At 39.1% G+C, this 16,816-nt stretch overlaps 1 protein-coding gene across 1 annotated transcript in view; it reads left to right on the forward strand.

The window, feature by feature from the left end:
- The window catches only part of birc6 (baculoviral IAP repeat containing 6), a 229,007-nt gene that overhangs the window by 120,560 nt on the left and 91,631 nt on the right, over window positions 1–16,816 (forward strand). Inside the window, exons 55-59 of the mRNA XM_052011344.1 lie at window positions 286–1,081; window positions 2,767–2,910; window positions 12,469–12,598; window positions 13,568–13,699; window positions 15,391–15,558. Of these exons, the coding sequence (XP_051867304.1) occupies window positions 286–1,081; window positions 2,767–2,910; window positions 12,469–12,598; window positions 13,568–13,699; window positions 15,391–15,558 (1,370 nt within the window). The remainder of the gene's footprint in view (window positions 1–285; window positions 1,082–2,766; window positions 2,911–12,468; window positions 12,599–13,567; window positions 13,700–15,390; window positions 15,559–16,816) is intronic.

Genomic DNA, 16,816 nt, shown 5'->3' on the forward strand with positions numbered 1-16,816 from the left:
CAGCACCAGTGACCCGGGTTCAATTCTGGTCGCTGTTTGTAAGGAGTTTGTACATTTTCCCCGTATCTGTGTGGGTTTCCTCCGGGTGCTCCAGTTTCCTCCCACGTTCCAAAGACGTATGGGTTAGGAAGTTGTGGGCACTTCATGTTGGCGCTGGAAGCGTGGCGATACTTGCGGGCTGCCCCCAGAACACTACGTAAAAGATGCACTTAACTGTGTTTCAATGTACATGTGACTAATAAAGATATCTTATTCTTGAGCTAATTATATATAATGTCTCTTTAGATTGTTGTACAACTGGTCCATGTCTCTTCCTTGCAACATGGTTCTGAAGAAGGCTGTAGACAGTTTGCTGTGTTCCATGTGTCACATCCATCCTAGCTACTTTTCTTTGCTCATGGGCTGGATGGGCATCAATCTGCCTCCAATACAAATGCAGCACAGACTTTCTATGACTGATGACAGCAAGAAAGAGGACTTGGATTCTGGTTTAACAGATGACTCTAAGAATGCGCAGGCACCAATTGCACTAAACGAATCCCATCTTGTTACACTTGCGGCAGCAACGCAGTCTCCAGAAGCTATTAAACAGCTCTTGGAATCCAGTTTACCTTCAATGCTCGTGAAGAGCTTAATCAGTTTCTGCTTCAATCATATTTCCAGTTTGGATTGTGCAATGCCTTCTGCAGAGGCTGCCACAGACAGAAACAAAAGGCATCATTCACAACAGCGTGCAAGCAGCAAGGTTCCTCTCACAGCTGATCTGGTGGCTCCTGTTCTCCGTTTTCTGACTGAAGTAGGCAACAGCCACACCATGAAGGACTGGTTAGGGGGACCTGAAGTAAACCCCTTGTGGACTGCTCTCTTGTTCTTGTTGTGCCATTCCAGCAGTAGCAGTAATTCTGGACACCACCACCAGAATGGGTCCCATCATGTTGGTTCCAGGTATCTTCCTTCTGCCTCTTCACCTGCAAGAGTGGGATTAACCACTCAACAAAGAACAGCAATTGAAAATTCAACAGTAGCATTCTTCTTGCAGTGCATTTCTTGTCATCCATACAATCAAAAATTAATGGCTCAGGTAATGTTGACAATGTATATTGAATTGTTTGCTAAGCTTATTTGGCTGAAACTTTGTTTAAAACACATGGATTGAATATGACCTGAATTGGAGTTATGAAATAACTTTTCATTGTATTTGAAACTTTGTTTATGCACTGTTTTAATTTGTAATTATTAGTTACTATTAAATTCATTTCCCTGGAAATGAGGAGAAGACTCCCCTACCACGCCCTCAAACCCCCCTCCTCGCCACCCACCCACCATCTTGTTCTAAATGTTTGGTGTAGATGTCATTTTTAATCATGTTAAACCCTATTTCTGTCAATTTTCTATACCTTAACCAGGATAATGAATATTAGTGAGTTATTCCTATGACTGCTAAATTCTTCACAATCCCTAAATGCCCCAGAGGTATCTTGCTCGTCAATTTGAGGACTATTAAGAATCAGTTACTTGGCTGTGGGCCTCATTGCATATAGACCAGATAGCTGAGGACAGCAGGTTTGCTGAAGAACATTGGTGGATCAGTTAAATTCTTGCCAGTCTGGCAGTTCCATGGTCACAATGAATGATCTTTGTGTTTTGTGCCAATTTGATTTAATATTTTTGAATTTAAAGTTTCAGCTTCCATGATGGGGCTAAAGTTTGTCTAGTCAGTAGTCTAGGCCTTTGGATAGTGTTCTAGTAACAACCACTATAGTTACGTGCACTATAACCAGTTAAGCTACTGAGGTAACTTTTCAAAGATTAAGTTATTCAGTTAATTCCCCTTTCTTCCCATCTTTCCTTGGTGATTCCTCTAGTGATCTTCAGTACCTCATCTTTGACTGCTATTAATTTTCCACCCTGAAATGAGTGACAAAATAAATTTGAGTGTCCTCAAATGACATCCAGAGCCGTGCACCTCTGGCAAGTGCCATGAGAAAGCAAATAGAAATCCTTATTTTATCTCTACAGCCTTGGACTAAGTTCACTTTTAAGACCCTTTCTCTTCCCCCCAACCACCTAAGCCTCTTATTCCTCCTTTCCCAAATAAGACCAACCTTGAATGGAGATTGATACTTTATTGCTCAGAGAAATCTCCATACCCTTGAGATCCAGCAGGTCCTTCTGGGCTTCATAACTCAATTTTAATCACTTTGTTTTACGAACTGCTGTGCACATCCCTGAAAGCTGCCATGGGACAGATTATACTTGGACCCAGCCTGCTACCCAGAGTCACCACCTGTCCGCCCTGCAAGTCTACACTCACCTGGGCTAGAGATGGAGGTCTAGTCTCACTGGACACCACACTGAACCTCAGGTGGCACAGTGCACAGAGTCTACCCATATAATCTCCTGGCACACTTTAATAGAACTGGCAGTGGAGTTTTGCATTCTGTCAAAGGTATCAGAGGACTGCACCTTCCTGCTGGATGTTGGAGTGCAGTGATGGCACATCGCAACAGATGCAGCACCATCTGTCACTTAACTTTTGAGCTTGTACACAGATGTCTGAAACTCAGTGAAATTTCAGTGGTTGAAAGCTGAAGGTTTTGATCACTATAAATGTATAATATCTTTTCTATTTGATTTGTTTACTTAAACACAACTTAACATATTTTGCTGAAAAAGATTTGAATATTGTGTCAGACTTTGTCAGATGGCCATTAAGAAATAAATAGCAACAGACAAAAACTTATTTTAAAATTGAAATATTTTCAGGTTCTGTGTGAACTATTCCAGTCAACACCTCAGAGACCAAATATCCCAACATCTGGAAATATCTCTGGTTTTATCAGGAGGCTTTTCTTGCAGCTGATGCTTGAAGATGAGAAAGTGACTGTATTTCTTCATTCTCCTTGCCCTGTAAGTACAAATTGACATTTATCAGCAAAGTTAAGAGTTTTTGAGTGCAGTTTTTGAATCAAGTCTATAAAAGTAACTGTGCAAATTTTTAGCCCCTAAAAAAACAAACTGCTGGAGGAACTCAGTGGGCCAGGTAGCATCTGTGGAGGGAAATGGACAGCTGATGTTTCGGGTTAAGACCCTTTATCTAGACTCATTGTATTTCAGCCAGATTTGCTTAGATGTGCATATTACACAGAGTACAGCAGTAATACTTAGAATATGGAGAAAGGAGAAAAAAAGGAATGCATATTAGTTTGCTGGTGATATTGGAGATGATTTAAACTAGCTTGGCAGGGGAATGTGAACCCCAAAGGGAACTTATAAAGGGCAAGTTTGAAAAGTACTAAGCGTAATAAATGGTAAAAACAAAGTCAAACAGCAAAGGGGATTAAATGGACAAAATTAAAGATGCTGTATTTGGATGCTCAAAAGCCTTCACAACAGAGTAAATGACACAAGTATCAGTAAATGAGTACAATCTCTTTAGTATAATGGAAATGTGGCTGCAGGGGTGATCAAAACTAAATATTGAAGCATATTTGGCATTTTAGGAAAGGCTGGCAAAAAGGAAAAGAAGTATGCTAGTAGTAAAGGAGGAGATTAGTGGTCTTGCTATGATAGATTGTGATGCTGAAATGGATCGATTTGGGACAAGCTGAGAAATGGCAAAGAGGCTGAAATGTTTGCAGAAAAGCCACCAAATAGTAATTGTAATATTGAACTTGGCACCAATCAAGAAATTATAAGTGCATGTAACCGATAATACAGTATTGATGAGAGAATTCAATCTACTTTTCCAGATTAATACGTTAAGGAACCATCTAGGGAAAGCTTTATTTTTTGCAATACAAAGTGCTTCCTTAATATATTAGGATTTTACATTGAGTTGAAAGAGATGCAAGTCAATGCACAACTGGGGTCTTGAATCTAAACACAGTAAACTATGAAGGTATGAGAGGAGATTTGGCTGTGGTTGATTGGGAGAGAATATTAAAACGTGACAGTGGACAGGTAATGATTAGTACTTTAAAAAAAAATGCACATGTTGCAAAAAAAAATCTTTAGGACACAGAAATCCAAAAGCAGTAGTGGTTCTTTTGTGGCTGACAAGATAAACTAACGATGGTATTAACTCAAAAGAGGCATATGAAGTTACCAGAAATAGAAGTAGACCTGAGGATTGAGAGAACGTTAGAGTTCAGCAGAGGACCTAGGAACTGATAAGGCAAAGTACAGTATGAATTTAGATTTGTGAGAAACACAGACAAACAGTAAGACCTTTTAAAAAGGAAAAGACTAGTGATGGCGATTACTTTGTGCCAGTCTTCATGGAAGAAGATGCACAAAACCTACTGGATATATTGAAGAATCAAGGGTCTAGTGACAGTGAGGAACTGGAAGAAGTATTACTCAAAAAAAAATAGTACTCAAGAAGTTGATAAGCTTGAAGGTTGGTAACCTGATAGACATGATCTACTTCCCAGAGTTTGGAAAGGACTTTTCAGAGCCACTGTTTGCTCTAATTAAGTTAGGGGAGTCTAAAACTAGAGGGCATAGATTTGAGGTGAGAAGGGAAAGGTTTAAAGGGGAACTAAGGTGCAGTTTTTTCACACAGAGGGTGGTGGGTACATGGAACAAGCTGCCAGAAGAAGTGATAAAGGTGATGTAAAGGGGCTTCAAAGAGATATGGACAAGCTGAATGAATGGATGAGAACATAGCAGATGGAAGATAATGTGGGAAACTAAGGTCATCCATTTTAATGTGTGTAACTCTGAAATGGTGAGAGGTTTAGTAGTATTGATGTCCAAAGGGACCTCTGTTGCATGTACACAAGTCACTGCCGAATCGGCAGGCAATTAGAAGTGCAAATGGTATGTTAGCCTTTATTACAAGAGGGTTTGAATGCAGGAGTAAGAAAGTCTTATTGCTGTTGTATAGTGCCTTGGTGACATTGTATCTGCATTCGGAATACTGTGTAAAGTTTTGATCTCCTTGCCCAAGAAAAGAATGTATTTGCCTTAAAGGGAGTGCGCTGAAGATTCATTAGGCCTCTTCCTGGAATGGCAGGTTTGCCACACAGTAGTTAGCGTAACACTATTACGGCGCCAGCGATTGGGGTTCAATTCCCATCACTGTGTGTAAGGAGTTTGTATGTTTTCCCTGTGACTGTGTGGGTTTCCTCCGGGTACTACAGTTTCCTCCCACATTCCAAAGGTGTATGGGTTAGTAGTTTAATATGGGTGTAATTGGGCAGTGCTGGCCAGAAGGGCCTTTTACTGTGCTGTATAAGTAAAAATAAAAGATCGAGTAGACTGGAATTGTGTTCTTTAGTAATTCTTTCATAATTCTCATAGAATCTTACAAAATTCTTTAAGGGCTTGATGGGTCAGGTGCATGGAGGACACTTCCTCTGAGTCCCCTGACTGGGTCTATCACCAAGGAACATGTTGGGGAAGGCCATTTAGGGCCAAGTTGAGGAGGAGGTTCCTTAGGAATTCTCTACTCAGTACACGGTGGAAATTCAGTTGTTATATTCATTCAGATCCAGAGATTGATAAATCTCTGGGTATTAAGGCTATCGAGGGATATGAGGTTGGTGCTGGAAAATGATGCTGAGGTGGAAGATCAGTTGTGATCTTGATGAATGGTGGAACAGTACCAAAGGGTCATGTAGCCATCTCCTCTTATTCCTTATGATGTGGCAATGGCTGGCAATTGCAGTTGTGCACTCTGTTCATGAAACTGATACTGGTGAAAAGTGCAACATTGTTTGTAACTAGCTCAAGAGAAGTTTTCGTTATAAACATAGATATAAATCAATGAAGTATGGTGCCTCGGGTAGAATGCATAACCAACGCAGTGAAATAGATTCTTATAGCTTGTGAACTTGAGTGTGCAATTTGTACTCCAGCTTCAGTACTACTTTGCCACTGAATTTTAAAAATCTGGATGAGACTTTCAAACATAACCACTACGCATTGGGTTGGGCTGAAAGAGTCTCTCTATACATATTGCAATGCCAAGGATTTGTTTAGATTTTCTACCTTCAGACTGAAGAGTTTCATAACAAATGTATTAGAAAAAAACCTTCAGGCTGATGTGAAAACTGTTGTATTAAACGTTGGTGTCTGTTTTCTGGTTGCTGCATTATCTTCATGATTTTTTAGAATTGGTGTTTTATTTATAGAAATAAAACGGTTTAAAAACATTTTAAAAACAAATCAAAGCAGCACAAACTGGAAGCACTCAGCAGGTCTGACAGCAGCTGTGGAAAGGAAAAGAGTTCAGGTCAAAGACCCTTCAGTTGCAGATGGATTGAGTGAAAGGACAAAGAATTGGCAAATGGAGTTTAACATGGGAATGTGCGAGGTTATGCATTTCTGTGAGAAAAATCTAAAGGCAGGCTCTTGTCCAAACGGAGAGAAATTGGAAATGAGTGAGGTTCGGGGAGATCTAAATGTTTTTTTGTAACCCTCATATAAAGTTAGCAGGTGCAACAAGTGGTTATGAAGGCAAATGGCAAATCAGCCTTTATTGCAAGGAGATTGGAGTTTAGAAGTAGGGACGCATTGTTTCAATTGTGTATGGTGTTACTGAGGCCAAATCTGGAGTACTGTGCACAATTTTGGCTCCCTTATTTAAGAAAGAATATGCTAGTATTTGAGGCAGACCCAGGCTAACTCCTGGGATGAGAGGGTCAGCTGTCATGAGTAGCTAAAGAAGTTGGACCTGTATTTAGAATTAAAAGATTAAGAAGTGTTTAGGAATTTACTTTCGCAGAGAATGATGAAACTGGAAATGTCTACCACAAAGGTTTGTGGAGGCTTGATCACTGGAGATATTTAAAGAGAAGATGGCTAACATTTTGAAAGATTGGGGAATTGTAGGCCATGGAAACAGGCACAGGAGAGGAGTTAGGCCTGATCCTCTCAGTTGTGATCATATTGAATGACAGAGCAGGGTTAATGTTCCTATTTTCTAGTGTTCTTGTATTTTTGTTCATTTAGTAAAAATTGGATAATGTTTAAATTGAGCAAATAAACAGAGCAATATCAGCAATGCCATAGATGCAAATATGCATATGAACTTCAAGCAGCTGAGTAAAAAAAAAGTATTGGGACAAGCAAGTAATAAAAGCGGAATTTCATAAATTTGTATGTAAGCCAGTGCCCTTTTAGGGAAAACAGATCTTTTATGTTTTAGTGCATCAACAATGGATGCTAATTCATATAGTTCCCAATATATGAAAAGTATCAAGAACATTTGTGGAATTACAGTTGTCTTATCCACCTTTTGAATTAATCAACTTCTTGAATTAATCGACAGTCACTATAGGTGAATGAAAGTGAATCTGTTTCTGGGTTTCCTATATGGTGAAGCATCCACTAGATGGCTTCCTTAGACTGGTGTTCATCAGTACAGTCAAATTAAGTCAGATAAAGGTGCCATAAGATTTAAAGCCTTTTTTCCCTCACTTTAAACAGTAGCATTTGATTTTTCCAAACACTCCATTTGTTGGTATTTCAATTCTTCACAATTTGAAGATCGTTATTTAGAAAGATCAGTATCAGATTTATTATCACTGATTTGTATGACATGCAATATGTTGCTTTGTGGCAGCGGTACAGTGCAAAGATATAAAATTACTATAAGTTACAAAACTAAATAGTGCAAAAAAAGAGGAATAACAAGGTAGTGTTCAGGGACCGTTCAGAAATCTGATGGCAGAGGGAAAGAAGCTGCTCCTGAATCGTTGAGCGTGGGTCTTCAGGCTCCTGTACCTCTTCCTGGATAGTAGTAACGAGAAGACTGCATGTGCCAGATGGTGAGGATCCTTAATGATCAATGCCACTTTGTTGAGGCACAGCCTCTCGAAGATGTACTTGATGGTGGAGAGGGTTATGCCTGTGATGGAGCTGGCTGAGTCTATAACCTTCTGCAGCCTATTATGGTCCTGTACAGTGGAGTCTCCTTTCCAGGATGTGATGCTCTCCACTGTATATCTCTAGAAATCTGTAAGAACCAGATAAATAAAAATGGGGATAAATTCTGGTTTTTTTATTGTACAAGTTGTCATGTATTGGAAGGTGTTGGAATATCTGAAAAATGAATTGATGCTTTCAATACTTTTGAAATAGTGATTTCTCAATGATTTTTTTTACAAATCAGTCGACCATTTTGTGTTCTTTATTCAGCACTTCTGGGTCAGAGGACGTTATGTTCTTCAATGCAAGTACTCAAATAGTAATAGTAAAATTAGACACAAAATGCTAGAAATACTTAAACCAAGCAGGGTCTGTGTTTTGGGCCTATGACATTTCAACTGGGAAAAGTAAAAGTAAAACAAGGTTCAGAGAAGGGGGAATGAGGTATAGGGAGCAGCACAAAAGATCTGTAAAATGGAAAACTGGGGAGATTAAATGGCAAAATAGGTAGTAACGTAGAGTGAAAGAGCGTCGGTTAAAAAGTTGGTTTGAATGAGGTGGGAGAAAGAATTATTTGAAATTAAAAGAAGAAATGTGAATCTGTAAATATTAAATGAAAAGGTTAGAAAAAGAGATTTTCTTCTAACTTACTTTGTGCTTCACTGGAACAGAATAAGAGGCCAAAAAGTTAGAGTGGAAGTGAAGAATTAAAGTAACACAATGTTCTATATTGCTTACCTGAGTGATGCAGTGAAAGTTGAAGTTAGTCCATTTTCACTCTGAGCTCCATCTTTTGCCTTCTACGTTATTTCAATGAAGGTCAGTGTAAACTTGAGGAACACCTTATCTCTGATTGGATGAATTACAGCCTTCAAACATTTTCATCCAACAAATTCAGATAAACATTTCCAGACAGATGTCATTTCCAGCTTTTGCATTTCACACATACAGCATCATTCTTTATTCTTGAAATTTCAGAGAAGTATTCTGTTTCTCCATTTTACATCACCTCCAGACTAATCCTTTATCATCTTCTTTCACCGTGCACTATCATCCTTTTTTGGTATTTAATTCCTCTTGCCTTTTACCCTACCACAAACATGTGTTTTATCATCCCTTCCACCTCCCTTTGCATCTTAAAACTTAATTCTGATTTTGTTTTCCCCAATTCTTTGGAAAGGTCATTGGTCTGAAATATTAACTCTTCTTCTCACTCCAGAGGCACTACCTGGAAAACAGTACTTTCAGTATTTCTGTTTATTTCATATTTTCACCATCTATGATATTGGCTTTGGAAATGGTAATTACAATTCATCTTGAAGTTCTAATTTAAAAATTATAATCATAGAATAGATGTAGTATAGAGGCAGGTCATTTGGACCATTGTGTTCGAGCAACTCACTAGTTCCACTCCCTGTCCTTTCTCTTTAACCTTGTAATTTTTTCTTCATTTTGCATTTTATTCATTTACCTCTTGAAGGCCACGATGCAACCTGCTTCCATCAGATCTGCAGGCAATGCATTCCACATTCTAACCACATGCTGTGTAAGCAAGTTTTTTTTTAACCTTGTGTCTTTCTTAATCCTCTTCCCTTTCATTGTATTCCTGTGATCTCTAGTCCTCGATGGGAACAGTCTCCCATTTCATATACTTGTATCGAATCTCACCTCAGTGTTCTCTAAAGAAAACAGTTCAGACCTCTCTAATCTGTCCTTGTACCTTTTAGTCCCTCATCCCAGCAACCATTCTTGTGAATCTTTTCTGGACCCTCCTGTAACAGCCTTGCATCCGTAACTGTGGCCATCAGAATTGAATGCAGTACTCCAGTTGAGGCTATCCTTCGATCTTGTATAGAGGTTAGGCATAACTTCCCTGCTATTATACTTTTCCATTAATAAAGCCCAACATTGTATTTAACTCTGCCCTGCTCATTTACGTGCCTATCTTGACGCCTCTTAAATGTTACTTTCCCTGCCTCCACCACCACCTCTGGTAACTCATTCCAGATACAACTGTTCTTGTGTGAAAAATTTACCCCTCAGATCCCCTTTAGACCTTCTCCCTTTCACCTTAAACCTAAGTCCTCCTAGTTTTAGACATCCCTACCATGGAAAACAGACTCTGGCTGTGTACCTGATCTGTGTGTCTCATAATTTCATATACTTCCTATCATTCATATTTCAGCCACCTTTGCTGCAGGGAAGATGGACCCAGCCTATCTTATCTGTCCTGATAACTGAAGCCCTCCAATCCAGGCAAATCCTTGTGAATCTTTTCTGCACCCTTTCTAACTTGCTTACTTCCTTTCTATGGTGTAGTGACCAGAACTCCATTTTCAGGGAATTATGTACTTGTACTCAAGTCTCTCTGTTCAACAACCCACCCCAAGGCCCTGCCATTTGCTGTGCACACTCTGCCCTGACTTAACTCCCCAAAATGCGACACTTTGCACTTGTCTCAGTTAAATTTCATCGGCCATTTCCTTACCCACTTTCCCCAGTTGATCTATATCCTGTTGTAACCTTAAACAATCTTCTTCACTGTCCAATATAACAACAATTTTGAAGTTATTTGCAAACTTACTAGTCATGCCATCTACATTCTCATCCAAATCATTAATATATTTGAAGAACAGCAAAGGACACAGCATCAGTCCCTGCAGGACCATACTGGTTATAGATACCCTCTTCTACCACCTCTGCCTCCAACCACCAAGCTAATTTGCTGACTCTCCCTAGATCCCATGTATTCTAACCTTTTGGACCAGCTTACCATGCGGGACCTTGTCAGAGGTCTTGCTAAAGTCCACATGGGCAGTGTCTACCACCCTGCTGTCGTCAATCCTCTTGGTCACATCTTTGAAAACACTCAGTCAAATTCGTGAGACATGATTTCCCATGCACAAAGCCATGCTGACTATCGCTAATCAGTCCTCGCCTTTCCAAATGCAAATAAATCCTGCCCCTTGGAATCCCTTCCAATAGCTTTCCTACCATTGATATAAGGCTCACCAGCCTTTAGTTGCTGGGCTTATTGCTGCTGCCATTCTTAAATAAAGCCACAGCATTGGCTATCCTCTGGTCTTCTGGTACCTCAACTGTGGCTAAGGAAGTTGAAAAAATCTCTGCCAGGACCCTAACAAATCTCCTCCCTTGCTTCCTATAACATCCTAGGATACACCTAGCTAGGTCCTGGGGATATATCCACCTATGTGTTTCAAGCCCGTCATTATCTTGGGTTTCTGCACATTAAACTGCATCTGCCCATTCCACCAGCCTTTCTACATCCTGCTGCAGTCTCTCACCATCTTCTGTGCAGTTCACAATACTGCCAAGTTTTGTGTCATCCACAAATTTAGAAGTTGCTGCTTTTGTCTCCAAATCTCTTTTATTAATTTGAATTTAAAAAAAATTGAAGTACCCAGCACCAATCACAACTCTTCATCCTCTCTGACCTTAACTCTATTTTTATCCCAGTTTATACTACTATCCCCATTCTAAATATTTTTTTATAGTTTGTGTACTTTTCTGTAATCTCCCTGTGTATTTGCACCTCTATATCTCTCCCACTCATTGGTGACCTTTTGAATACACCCAGCAGTGTAATATTCTCTACCATTTCTTTCACTAACCAAACAAATTCTGTCTTTGACCTTCGGTTACATCCTCTCTCCAGTTTTGTAATGTTCTTTTTAATCAATATTGTTACTCCACCTCCTTTCTTTCCTTTCTCAACACTTTGTATCCAGAAATATTTAATGGCAAGTCCTGCCCCTTATTGAGCCTTCATTTTGTTATCGCTGCATATCATATTTCTAAGTGGCTATATTCCATGCATTCACATACATGCATGGTAAACCAAATTTAATTGTTGTACCTTTGTCTATTTTCGCGGACCCTAGTCAAATTAAGGTAAGGTGATCTACAAAATGACAACATAAAATTAATCTGACCCAATCTGCAGGTGCAGTCTTGCGTTAAAACACTGTGCCCCGTCCTGATATACTCTAGTCTCCATAACACCTATCCTCTGCCCTACACTATTTCCTTTTCCTTTTTCTTCCTAAATACTCTCTCAAATGAACTCCAACCTCTTATTTCCAGCTTCGCTTTTCTCCCTTCTGATTCTACCCTTGAGTTCCTACAACTGGGAAATTAATCTAAATAGGAGGTGTTCACTTGTAGCTTGTAACTTGCATAACGAACTAAACGTAGTGTGAAGCCTTTTTGACTTGTTAGTACAGTGTGGATAAGAGTAAGGTTAGAACACCATCACAGTTTTTGAGGAGAAGGTAAGAAAGTGAGAGGTCTGGAGTGGAGAGGTGTAGTCATAAATGTATAGGCAAATGATTAGACAGGAGCGGTTTAGAAAACTGTTAATGACCAAGATTGGATGGAGTGATAAATGACACAAGAGATTGAAAAATGGAATAGAGTGAGCGATTGTGTAATTGCTCTCATAGCTGGCAGGCAGGCAGGCAGAGTTAATTTCCATGCAGATTTCTACTTGGGGCCCTTAGTATCACATTTTATGATGTCCAACTTGGTGTTCTTTGTCTCATGAAATCATGATCTACTGTGATCTTACAGCTTTATAAAGGTCGAATTAATGCTACTAGCCATGTGATCCAACATCCCATGTATGGAGCTGGACATAAATATCGAACCCTTCATTTGCCAATCTCAACCACATTAGCAGAAGTTTTGGACCGTGTATCAGGTGGGTTTCATTTAATTGATGCAGCATTCTTGTTGCAAAAACTGAAGTAAAGTTATATTAATCCGTGAATTAGCTGTGACGTTTAAGCCCCTAATATTGATAGAGAGCTTTGCCATTAATTCCAGAAAATCATCTCCATTCCTATAGTTGACAAGATTACAAAGAAATGATTAGTTCCGAATGTCTGAGGTGGTTTATTTCATACAATGTTTGCAAGACTGTAACTCATTCTTTTAGGTTAGTATGGGCACCCTTGTGATGGATTGCATTCTTAAAAGTTAAGTAAAAAATAAATGAAAACTCTAAATATAGAATTCAATTGGCATTTACAGCTATATTTGATCTATGCCATTGGGCCATAGAATGCCATTAAGGTGTCGATTTTCATTTGGTTTATTTGTGCGATCTGGGTGTAAGTGTTTTCACAAAGAATAGGAAATGTTGATTGACTCTGTAGCTATCAGATGCCATTTCATTTTCCATGTTGCCCAGTGTAGTAACATTGTAGCTGGTAATTGCAAGGGAATGTGTTCTTTCAGACATTTAATGGACAGCACGTTTTTTAATTTAGGTTATTTAACATAGAGCAAGTATTGCAAATTTTATTGCAATACTAATACAGTAGTTGGCAATAATTAGTTAGTATCCAGTGCTGTTTTAATATATCACCATTTTTTGAGCAACTTAAATAAACTATTCTTTAAGGGTTGCTGTTTCCTACAAGATAAATGTACTCCTGTTAAGTGAGTAACAAATTTAATTCAGAAAACATTGCCATGTTATGCCTCAGCAAGATTGAAGGACAGATTATTTGCACACAAAAGATCATAGTTCAACAACACAAGTACATTTGATAGTTACAGGCCATTCTTATTGGGAACTGGAAATGAAGGAGAAGATTGTTTTATAGTTATTACTGGAGTATTTGCCCTGACATCTATTTTTGCTTTGTGTATATTCGCATATTAGATACACCAAGTATAACTGCTAAATTGATCAGTGAGCAAAAAGAAGAAAAGGAGAAAAGGAACCAGGAGGAGAAGGACAAGTTGAAGAATGACAATGGCTTCCAAGACAACTACAGTGTTGTTGTTGCCTCTGGTAATTAATGTTTGAGATACATGTGGGGTCACCCAATTTTGCTTCATTGTCTTGAGCTCTTCAACCTCTTCATATAATGGTTATATCGTCACGTAATCCAGAAAAAGAGTTCAGTGACTTGATTTATTTCAGAATAGAGAATAATCATGAATATCTGATTTTATTGTGAAGTGTTTCTTGTGGCAGAATAAATATTATTTCTTTGGCCTTTTGTTTTAACAGAAGGTTGTTCAGGCTAAGCAGAATGTAGTGAAATAACTTATTTGAAAAGAGTGTTTGATTTTAGTGTTAAAGCATAAGGTATCTGTATTTTGTTAATGTGCATTGATTTATGATTTGTGTTGTTCCTCAAATGAAATCTCTCGGACTGAGTTTGAAATAATGAGGTCAAAGATTAAAGTGGCCACGTTGACTCATCCTGCTATCCCACAATGTCTCTTTTAGATTTATTCTTGCACTAATTTGAGATTGTTTGACTATAGTTACTTCAGTGTGAAATGCCAATGCACAAAATGGGGCCCATTGATGCAGTAATCCATGTTTCTTATTCATTGATTTCTGGAGCTATTTAGGGCACCTCAGTGCAAAACAGGTCACCTCGGCACATTACTTGGCTTCATTTGCATTCTTCCCACCCACTTTTTAAAGAGGTTTTCATCAAGCAGATTTCAGGCAACTAATGTTGGTGGCTAATATACCACAGCCAAGTGTAGCGTAGCATTCCACATCTTCTGGACCTATTTATTTCCTCATCAATCTCTGATGTTTTCTATATTAGTGTGATATTTACCCTGTTCTCATTCAAACACAAGCTTGTTTTCTGAGCATCTGCCTGCCATAATAGTGACTTGTGCTTGAAAATATTAAATATGTTGTAGATAATTAGGTGCTACATGGTCATCCCCTCTAAAGTCTGGGTTAAGATTTGCTGGATGTAGTTCATTTAAAAGGAAGCCTGTGCAGTTGACATGTTTGAATTCACCAGGGTTTTTCCTTCCATGCAACCTTGTGCTTTGGTAAAATTAAAAAAAAAAGTTGGATCCTGAATTAAGCTTTCAGTAATTTTGCTTCTCACCTGAATGTATTCCAGTAACAACAACCTGACACAGTAAAGGGTGCCTCAAAAGCATTTTCAGGCTACTTCTGTGCATACCATAATAAATTCTAATGTTGAGCTTAGAGAGTGAAAGACTTGGAACTCATTTTTTTTTAATAAGCATGGCCTTTCATTTTATGTGTAGCAATAATTTGGCATTTTAACTTTTTCAAAAGTCTTCAAATTTCATGTTGACAGATGCCGCTAATTGGTGTCTCTTTTGTAAATGTTGTATGATTACTATAGAAAAGATATCCTTGAATGGTTCTATTTGAATATATCAGTCTGAATTTTGGAATTTCAGTAATTTACAATCTGTATGTGGAAGAGATATAGATGAGCATTATGCTGCATTCTGACTGGTACTGCTTCTCTGTGTACATCGACATTTAAGTTGTCATCTCATAAATATTGAAAATTTTTTGTTGATTTGGACCAAGGTTTTTAATACTATCAAACAGCGAGGATGGGAGATTCCTACTTCCATAATTGTTCTCAAACGTGTTCTGTGACATGCTTATTTGCTTTAAAATAAATGAACAACATTTGTATTGAGTCTGTGTCACATGGCTTACACTGTTTCATACTTTAACAGGTCTAAAATCCCAGTCGAAGAGAGCTGTTTCATCTACACCCCCACGACCACCATCCAGAAGAGGAAGGGTAATGACTGATAAGTTGGCAACAACTTCCTCATCTGCAGAATCTGCTAACAAAACAATTAGTGTCCCCGTGTTCCATCTGTACCATAGACTTTTACAAGGTGAGTAAATGCTACTGGAAGATTATTAATCGGGCATAGAAGCCCTTTGAGTGATAGGGTTGTACAGCACAGACTTGGGCCATTTGGCCTAACTCGTCCATGGCAGCCATGATGCCCATCTATGCTTATCCCATTTGCCCACATCAGGCCTGTAGACCTCTACTTTCTTTTCCAAGCACCTGTCCAACTGCCTTTAAAATGTTGTAGTTGTAAATGCCTCTACCACTTCCTTTTGTAGCTTGTTCCATGTAACCACCATCTGTGTGGACAAACGTGCCCCTCAGATCTCCTTTAACTTTCTTCCCTCTCACCTTTAACCTATGTCCTCTAGTTTTAGACTTCCCCACCCCATGAAAAAGACTCTGAATATCTCTTCTAACTATGCCCCTCATAATTTAATAAACATTTAAGGTCACCCCTTAGTCTCCTACGTTCCAATGAGAATAAATGCAGCCTAACCAATCTCTCCTTCCAATTACAGCCCTCTGTTCCAGACAACATCCTGCTGAATCGCTTCTGTACTCTTTCTAATGCTGTCACATATTTCCTGTAGTGTGGTGACCAGAAGTGTGGCCTGATCAATGATTTGTACAGCTGTAACGTGACATCCCAACTTTTCTACCCAGTGCCTCAGCCTATGAAGGCAAGCATGTTGAATGCCTCCTTCACTACCCTTTCCACATCTGTCATCACTTTCAGCTGGTTAGGTGCCCATACCTGTTCCCAGTCCCTGGTTTGGCTGCACACTTAACCACATTTCTGAACCCTGGCTCTAGGTGAGATTCTAATCACATTCCCAATCCCCAGCTCCAGCCATATAAGACAATATGGCAATACCCCCAGTTCAAGCTCTGGTACCTGTTAAATTGTATCATGGTCTAAGTGAGGGACCACAATGACATTTGTGACACCAATGTCATGGTGGTTACTGATGACTGCTGGCCAGAGTGCTGCTTACGCTGTACTACTTTCTGCATCAAACTCTCCCCAAATCATCAAGATGCAAGATGATCAATGTCAGAACTCTCAAGGACTTCAGAAATATAGTTGCTCTTAGGCAGTGCGCCGTAGATGACCTGTCACCTTCCAGTCTACAGGAACCATAAAGTGTCCACAACTTAATGGGTGCGCTTGATGTCTGCCATAATTGGCTCTAGTGAAGAGATTCTAAGCGTCTCTACCGAGGAGTACTGGGACCGGTTTAATGAAAATGAGCAGGAGACTGAGGAGCTAATCAATTAGCTGCAAGCATAAGGTG

Source organism: Pristis pectinata, chromosome 3 (assembly GCF_009764475.1).
Source record: "Pristis pectinata isolate sPriPec2 chromosome 3, sPriPec2.1.pri, whole genome shotgun sequence".
In the NCBI taxonomy this organism is placed as follows: Eukaryota; Metazoa; Chordata; class Chondrichthyes; order Rhinopristiformes; family Pristidae; genus Pristis; species Pristis pectinata.